This window comes from Micropterus salmoides, unplaced genomic scaffold, assembly GCF_014851395.1.
Source record: "Micropterus salmoides isolate LMB-PRFRI ecotype aquatic unplaced genomic scaffold, ASM1485139v1 Ms_hic_scaffold_4, whole genome shotgun sequence".
NCBI classification, from domain to species: Eukaryota; Metazoa; Chordata; class Actinopteri; order Centrarchiformes; family Centrarchidae; genus Micropterus; species Micropterus salmoides.
The window spans coordinates 27,069,629-27,079,012 of record NW_024043372.1 but is presented as its reverse complement, the minus strand read 5'-3'; the positions used below and the strand labels follow the sequence as shown (position 1 = coordinate 27,079,012).

Genomic DNA, 9,384 nt, shown 5'->3' with positions numbered 1-9,384 from the left:
TATCTCGTCGGCTGATATGGGAAAATAATCATGAATATATTATTTACTGAAGAGAAGTTAGACAGCATTGATAGCAGTAACCCAACAACCATTATCGAAATTCTTCAGAATAAAAGGAGACACTCCTCCAACAGCATTCCGGTCTTAGTTTTTCACCACATTCCACCATACATATGGATATAATAAGGACACAACTTCATTTCAAACTGTTAAGTCTACACTTCTTGTACCTGGGACACGCATTACATTTCTTGTAATAATAGTGCAAAATCATTGTTGTTCATAGCATGCTGCCATGCTACTCTATACAGTTTGTACTGCTGGTCCTATTGCCTAATTTAAATCACCAACTTTGTGTAAAACAGTTCTACCATCAATGCCTGTCTGTGGACAAATGCAGTCATTTGTTTTGCTATAGTTACAAGTAGTGCTGCACTCTTCTGGCAACAAAATGTAATTGCAAGAGAGAACATGATTAACCAGACTATCACTAACCTGTTGCATGTTGCTTCCAATACACAGTAAAGATAACCAAGAAATTCAAAGAACCACGGATAAAATGGAATAACAAACTGAACTAAGAGTCTATTATGTTACATCAAAACTCCCTCAACGCTCTTTTAACATGTACACGTGACAAAGGTTTTTAAGTATTTTGCTTGCTCTAAGCTGAAATCATGTATTATCTACAAAGTAGTGTACAGTAGTAGTACAGCAGTAGTGTCAAAAGAAATGCTCCAAGTATTCAGTGTCTTTAGTAATTCATTTAAAAACAAATACTGTATAAACTCACAGTGATGTCACAGCAACATTGACTGACGTTTCTTAGTATTATGTATCATCACCAATGAGCGTTCACACCTTTCAATGTCTGTAAATTCATTGAAACCTTGATTTAATAAAGTGCTAAATAAATAGCAGAATCATGGAAAAAAAAGACCAAAGTCATTTCAAACAAATGTATTTAACAGAACAGACACCAAACAGCAGCACTTTGAACAAACACAGTCAAGAGGAGAATGGGATTCAGATGTCAAACTCCATAAAGGTTTAGGCAAAAAGTTATATTATGGAGAAGAAAATGACGACAAAAGTTTAGAGTGATTAACACACTATAGTTGTGTTTTTTAAAGCATTTGGTTAAGTTGCACAGAGAAAACTATATTTTAATTATAACAGTAAAAGTCTACGGTGCTAAGTGTGAACATACACAAAAATTGATATCTTGACGTGATGAAGGCATACATTTTTATTTTGACAAACATTCTTGTTGTGGTTTTAAAAGCTAGGTACAGATAGTTTTCTTTCAAAGTGTATGAACTTTAATTACATAAATCAAATCAATACACTTTTTTTCAGATGAATGAAAAAGCTTAATTTATTTTTTATTTTCCTTAGAAAGCATTTACATTGAAATACTGCAGCTTTAGGCATACTGTATGTTTTGGTAAAAGACAACACAACTGGCACATTGCAAAGGAAATGGCCTGCTCTGTGCCTGTATCAGTGAATTATTATTTATGATATCTGTGATAATTCTGACTCTTAGCTTACAAGTACTGTAACTTTGTGAAGAATGGTTCTGGAAGAGTCCTGCTCAGACAAAATAACAAAATCAAAGTTCTCTGTTATTACAGCCTTACTGTCACATTAACATAAACTAAATGCAAATTAAGGCAAATAACAAAGCAACAAAAATAACACAATCATATATGTACTGTCAATAAAAGTGTGCCCTTTATTGGCATTCAACAGCACTGGCATCCAAACAGCAATATTAAAGATTAAAAGACAAACAAATGTGAATCACAAAGGGTCCAGTTACTTCTGATACCTAAATTCTGGTGATGTTGCTGTCCCTCTGTAGACATAAGTCATAAACATGCAGACAGGCAGGCTGCCCTCTCTAAAGCACACAGCTCTCATTGCAGTCAGTGGTGCTGCCAGTGGATCTCCTCTTCTGGTCCCTGCCCTCTGTCTGGTGGTGGGGGTGGGGGTGTTTCCCCTGTGACCGGTACCCTGACACCTTGATGTCATCTGACCCCTGACTTCTCTCAGGCTTCACCTGTAGGTATGCGCAAACACGGTGGTGCTGCGCCACGGTGCCGCTGAAGTCAATGACACGACACTCATACGTGCCCTCGTCTGACGGCTTGACACTGGAGAGACGGAGCTTGTGGGAGATGTTGCTGCCAGCCACTTTTACCACCTAATGGGGAGAAAAGATGATTTGTTCTTATTTAAAGTCATATGGTAGATGAAATGTATGGAGGGACTATTGGGTCAGAACTAAAACAAAAAGTCTAAAACTAAAAGTCTAATTTGAAAACTAAAAATTTAAATCAAAAACTAAAAGTCGAAGTCGAAAATGAATTTAATATTTAGGATTGGGCATTTAGTCATTTAGCCATTCAGGATTGGGGATTTGGTATTTAGGATTTGATTCGTGTATGCAAATGAGGAGGCGTGACCCAAAGGCTGTAGGGAGGGTTTTGAACGGCTGAGGCACTTTATGGACTGCAGGGGGAGCTCTGACTGCCAGCACACTGCCATTAAAGCAAGCAGAGGGAGTGAGCAGGGCTGGAGGGAGGACTAACATTTATAATACCATAACTAAAAGTGTACAGCATTTCTGTCCATGTGGCCTCTCACACAAAGTCAACAGTGAAAGGAATGCTATCCATCTGACGAGAAAGCAGCGGACAGTACAGCAGGTAAGCTATGATAACATTAGTAAGTTAGCTATATTAGGCTAACTGTTGCTGACATGCATGAGTTACATTACTAACCCTGTTGTGTGTATAAACTGTAAAGATAAGGTGTAGAAGCTGTGTTTCTGGGTAATAGCACCATGCTGGGCAGGTGACAGGTGTGTGTTCACAGTGTTTGTGTGCTCTGAAAAACATAACAGCGCAGCTACAAAGTCTCAGCCGGCAGACCTAACGTTACTATGGTATTATTACTACACACATATGGATGTAACAGTTGAGGCCTGATAGGCATCCGCTAATCAGAAACAGAGGACACTACCTGCATCACTGCCGATGTCACTTGACCAGGGAGTGAATGGTGATTTATGCGATTGTCATCAGTGTTTTCTTAGTGTTTGTTTTTGCCCCATGCTCAGCTACATCTACACACCTGCACTGGGTTCCACTAGCTCTGTATTATGTGAGGTTAATGTGTTCTTAGGTTCATAACACAGGCACCCCCTTACATATTGTTTAGAGTGCAGGAGTGGTGTTTGTTTTTTTCTTTCTTCATGTATTGTTTTGTGATACTTTTGCTTTTTGGTATTGTTTAATTATGTATTGTGCTCCAGTGTCCTGTACACAAGCAGGGTATTGTTAAAAAGTAAGTGTTAGATCCCACTTTTCAAGACGAGTTATGTTAGTGAGTTATGTTAGTGAGTTATGTTAGGAGCAGCCTCAACAAGGCAGTGAGGACCATGCTCATAACAATGTACCGATCAGTTTGTGTATGTTGCAGGTATGTTGCAAGCAGACATAATATATGAACAGAACGTACACAAGTAAAGCTGCGTTTCGACCAAAGGAACTATACCCCAGAACTAGGAACCTTTGGAAGAACGTCTCGGGTTACGTATGTAACCCTGGCTCCCCGAGAAGGGGAACGAGAGACTGCGTCGGTTACGACACTATGGGAACGCCTCTAGGCGAAGCAGGTCTGAACGTGAATGAAATCACTCCAATCCTATTGGCCTGTTGCTAGAACGGTAAGGTGTGACGGAATAACCGGAGGAGTATAAAGCACACCTGTACACACTCATCATTAGCTTAAACTATGAAGCAGGCGCTTCAGGCGGGGAGAGAGGTGCGGCAGACCGACGCAGTCTCTCGTTCCCCTTCTCGGGGAACCAGGGTTACATACGTAACCCGAGACGTTCCCCTTCGAGGGAACTCGAACTGCGTCGGTTACGGAACGAGATACCCACTAAACCGTGCCGAAAACCCCACCTGCCCCTGTGTGCAATAAAGTGGCACAACTAAGAGGAGAGCGCACGAGTGCCAGGTGCCGAAGGAAGGTCAAGACTGTAAAACCGAATGAATGTGTGCGGAGTGGCCCAGCCAGCCGCTAAACAACATCCTGCAAGAGGCCCCGGAAAGGAGGGCTCGAGAGGCCGCCTTGCCTCTGGTAGAATGAGCCCTCACAGCCACAGGTGAAGGCAAACCGCGCACCTGATAGGCCAGGGAAATAGTCTGAACAATCCAGTTGCTAATAGTATGTTTGGATGCAGGGAGCCCGGCCCTGGGAGACCCAAAACACACTAGCAGCTGGTCAGCCTTCCTCCAACGGGAGGACCTCAGAGTGTAAATACTCAGTGCTCTGACAGGGCAGAGCAGATGAAGTCTCCCGTCCTCCGCCGTCACATGAGGTGGAGGATGAAATGCCTGCAGCACTGTGGACCCTGCCGCACAAGAAGGCACTTTAGGGATGTATCCTGAACGAGGGTGCATGATAGCCCTAATATTCCCTGGGGCAAACTCCAGGCTTTGCGGGGAAACCGAAAGCGCTTGGAGCTCCCCCACCCTCCTCAGAGAGGTGATAGCAAGGAGAAAGGCCATCTTGAGGGTCAAGTGCTTAGCCTCAGCTGACTCCAGGGGTTTGAAGGGGGCCTCAGCCAACGCCCCAAGAACCACTGCCAGATCCCAAGTGGGAACCTTGGACCGAGTCGCAGGTCTCATCCTCCGGGCACCACGGAGGAAACGTACAACCAAGGGAAGTTTCCCCAAGAACCCCTCCCTCAGAGGGGTGTGGAAAGATGAAATAGCTGCCACGTACACCTTGAGGGTGGAAGGGGAAAGACCAGCAGAGAACCGGTCCTGGAGGAACTCAAGTACCTGAACCACCGGGCAGGTAACAGGGTCCACCGACCGCTCCCTACACCAAGTGGAGAAAACACTCCACTTCAGGCCGTACATCCTCCGTGTGGACGGGGCCCTGGAGCTCAGGAGGGTCTCGACTGCTCCGGCTGTTAGACCCGCCTCTAGGTACTGTGCCCCCTCAGGGGCCAGACCCACAGTCGCCATATGGCGGGGCAAGGGTGAAGAACCCGGCCCTGCGCCTGGGACAGCAGGTCTCTCCTCAGAGGGACCCGCCACGGCGGGCCGTCCAGGAGCGACATGATGTCCGAGAACCACACCCGGGTTGGCCAGAACGGGGCTACGAGCAGTAGGCCGACATAGTCCTGGCGGACCCGCTCCAGAACCCCGGGAGCAGAGCGACTGGGGGAAAAGCGTACAGACGTAGCCTCGGCCACGAATGTACCATGGCGTCCAGACCCAACGGGGCTGGAGGAACGAGAGAAACCATAGCGGGCAGTGCGTAGTCTCTTGAGACGCAAACAGATCCACGTCTATGGGGCCGAACTCTTCGCACAAGAGCTCCACCACTTTGGGGTGAAGTCTCCATTCCCCGGGCCTCAGCCCCTGCCTCAACAGCAGGTCTGCTCCCTGATTCTGCGTCCCCAGGAGATACATCGCCCTGAGCGATAGTAACCTCTGCTGGGACCACAGGAGGATCTGACGCGCCAGTCTGTCCAGAGGGCGCGAGCGCAGACCGCCCTGGTGATTCAGATAGGCCACCACCGCTGTGTTGTTCTCCTCGGAACGAACCAGGACGTGGTGGCCTTGGAGATCGGGCAGGAAACTCCTTAGAGCCTGGAACACCGCCAACATCTCGAGACAGTTGATATGCCACTCGGATCGATGCACCTGCCAGGATCCCCTTGCGAAGCGGCCGTCCATGACCGCGCCCCAGCCAGTGAGGGAGGCGTCTGTCGAAATAACCAGCCGGCGACAAGACCCTCCCAACACGGGCCCCTGGGACAGGAACCAAGTTTCCTTCCAAACTGATAGGGAACGAAGACACTTGCGCGTAACCCAAACCAGACGGAGAGGATTCCCCTCGGGGAAAAACCCTTGTTCCTTAGCCACCACTGCAGGGGTCTTATGTGCAGCAGTCCAGATGGTATTACGCTGGACGCAGCCGCCAGGAGACCCAACACTCGTTGAAAGTGTTTCATAGTGATGGCGTGGCCTAACTTCACCCCTTTCACGGCATCCAATATGGTGTCGACACGTGCCGGAGACAATTGTGCCCGCATCGTTGTCGAATCCCATGCAACCCCTAGGAACGTAGCCCGTAGGGTGGGCGCCAGCACGCTCTTCTGTGCGTTGAGCCTCAGCCCTAAACGCCGCAGACAAGCCAGAACGACATCTCGATGCCGAACCGCCAACTCTCGAGACTGTGCTAGGATGAGCCAGTCTTCGATGAAGTTGAAATCCGGATGCCCCGGAGCCTCAGCGGGGCCAGTGCTGCATCCATACACTTGGTGAATGTGCGAGGGGAAAGTGCCAGGCCGAATGGAAGAACCCGATACTGGTAAGCCACACCCCCGAAGGCAAACCTCAGGAACTTCCTGTGAGAAGGACGGATGGAGACCTGGAAATAGGCGTCCTTTAGATCTATCGTGACGAACCAATCCTCAGATTGGATGTGCGTCACGGTGGCGGGGATGATGAGCATCTTTAACCTGAATCTCCTCAGAGACCGGTTAGAACCCGCGGATCCAAAATAGGGCACGCAGCCCTCCGTCCTTCTTGGGGACTATGAAGTACCGGCTGTAGAACCGGCGTCTCTGTCTGGGGGGGAGACACGTTCCACGGCCCCTTTCCTCAGCAGAGTAAAAACTTCCTGTCCCAACACCGGACCTTGCTCCGGGCGGACCACAGTCCAAACCACCCCCTCTCTTCTGTTGAATTTGGAGGGCGGGTTTTGAACTGTAGTCGTGCGGGAGGGGAGAAAGACTCCCCTACCCCGGTCTTCCCTGAGCTCCGTCGGGACTGGATGACGGTCCTCAGATCGCGTCTCTCAGACGGCTGAGGGTGAGAGCGCCGTCTCGCTGCCCCAGCTCCTCGGGGGGGCCCCCGAGAAGCGACACTCTGCTTCCTCTCCTCTCCGTAGGAGCTCGTAGAGGGAAGGGACCTACGCCTGGCAGCCTCAGCTGCCTTGGGTCCAGACCGGCGAGGGAGGTACTGGCGGAACGCTTCGCACTGCGTCTAACGCTTCGTGGTTCTGCGAAGCTCCGCCAGATCTTCCTCGGAGGGACCCCCCCTCTGAACCATCTCCTGTAGCAGGTTGGCTTGGTAGGCTTGAAACACCGTGGTGTGCAAGCTCGCACCTGCCTGGCCCGCTGCCATGTACGCCTTCCCCACGAGCGTGGATGTGGTGCGACATGGTTTGGATGGTAACGCCGGCTTCTCCAGGGAGGACGCAAGTCGAGGGGAGAGATAGCTCGCAAGCTCATCCTCCACCCGAGGCATCCTCCCATAACCACGGTCCCTAACCCCTATCACATTACTGTAGTTCAGTGATCGGGGTGTGGAAAGCCATGTAGAGAAGGGTCTGCCCCATGATTACTCAGTTCATCATGTAAATCAGGAAAGAATGGCAGAGACCGGCGTGGAGGTGGCGTGTGGTGCTTAAGAAACCTTTCATCAAGCTACCACTAGCCTGTGGTGTCTGCTCCTCCCGTGCCACGGCTCTAGTCACCACCTCCAGCAGCACGTCATAGTCGGGCGCGGCCAGATGACGCCGCCCCGACACCCGGAAGTCATCGTCCACTGCGCTGAGCACGTCCGCCTCCTCGGAGTCGGATTGCCGCAGCGTCTCCGGATCCAAAACCGCGAGCGGGAGAAGCCGAGAACGGGCTCCCGAACGAGGAAAGGAAGCGTCGGAGCCAGCGGATGAAGGTCGGGAAAAAGCCTCAGCCGTCCCGAAATCCTCCGACAGATCACGCTGTGAACCCATGAGTGAAGCCGCCGGGCCGCCTCAGCGGCCGCAGGGCCCGCGCCACGGGGAAAACACATCTGGCCATCCTCGGAAAGAGAGCCATGCTGTACCTCAGTACCCGCACGGAAAGGGCTTCGCAACGGGCGCAGGCAGCCCCCTCGAGAGCTACCCGGGCGTGCTCCATCCCCAAACATGAGACACACATCTCATGAGAATCTCCATCCGTGATGTACCGAGGGCAAGAAAAAACACACCTTCTGTACATCTGGTTGCCGGACATGCTGGTAGACTTCTTCTTCAGGTAAGACATACTGCTTGTAGGACTGGAGCTTCCTTCAAACAACATACAGAGCGCCTGCTGAATAAAAAAAAGCTAATGATGAGTGTGTACAGGTGTGCTTTATACTCCTCCGGTTATTCCGTCACACCTTACCGTTCTAGCAACAGGCCAATAGGATTGGAGTGATTTCATTCACGTTCAGACCTGCTTCGCCTAGAGGCGTTCCCATAGTGTCGTAACCGACGCAGTTCGAGTTCCCTCGAAGGGGAACTCTGTTTTTCCACCGGAGGGACCAGGGTCTAACTGTAGTTCTGGGGTCTTCATTTTACCCCCCCACGAAAGTACCGGTACTTTTGGGGGGTGGGGCTTGCCTTGCAGTGAAACTCTGAATGGGCAGTAGTGGCTACTGGCTTTAACTGGAGAATGTCAGCTGTTTTTCTACAACTTCTCTTCTCTTTTCCGCCTTTGTTTGCAAACCAATAAATCACAATCAACAGTCAGCCACACAAGTCTCGCCGATGCACAGTCCACCTGAGATTGAATATTGGTATTAAATATTTTGGAAACAGAAGCCAGTGTGCAGCGGTGTGTTTATGCTAAATACTGGGTCCAAAGTTGTTGTTTTAAGTTTTCATCAGCCAGGAAGTTTCTACATGGAGCCGAAATCTGTCTCCTCTCAGAAACAAGCAGAACAGCTGATTACAGCAGGTAATAAAGGTCGTGAAACATCCCTTTCTTCTAACGCAGGCCGGCACAGACATGATGCTGCAGTTGATCTACAGCTTTTGTCTGCTGGAAATGTTTTAATAGCCTTCCAAACTGTCGCGATTTTATTTTTGTGTTGCTTTCTCTGTGCTGGAGTTATTTTAAGAAGTTTATGGCTTTATCCAGTTTGTTTGGCTACTATTAAATGTGTAACGAACTTTATCGTGTGTGTCTTCATTATAGCTCCCACACAAAAAAGCTGCTTTAATAATGGTCAAGCAAAGCCTATAGTTTTTAATTATATTCCAGTCAAATCTGATGTTCATTTATAAATGTTGCTCATGGATAGTGATTACAAATAATGATGCCTGTGCATGCTTTGTATGGCTACAGCCTACGTCAGCTGGTTAATTTGCCTAATCTTCGCAGGTCTTTAGACCACGGTGGAAACACACACAACAGTGGGCTGAAGGAACCTTTTAGTTCCTTGAAAAGAGATCCTTTGGTCGAAAAGCGGCTTAAGTAGATGTAAATAGTCCATGTATCATCCGTTTAAGACCTTGTGGTGGAATATATAAGAAATT

General features: G+C 48.9%; 1 protein-coding gene across 1 annotated transcript in view; it reads right to left on the bottom strand.

Annotated features, from left to right (window-relative positions):
* Nucleotides 1-945: 945 nt before the first annotated feature.
* Nucleotides 946-9,384, bottom strand: part of vstm2l (V-set and transmembrane domain containing 2 like) — a 32,323-nt gene continuing 23,884 nt past the window's right edge. The window contains exon 4 of the mRNA XM_038697931.1: nucleotides 946-2,209. Coding sequence (XP_038553859.1) covers nucleotides 1,907-2,209 — 303 coding nt within the window. The 3' untranslated portion in view covers nucleotides 946-1,906. The remainder of the gene's footprint in view (nucleotides 2,210-9,384) is intronic.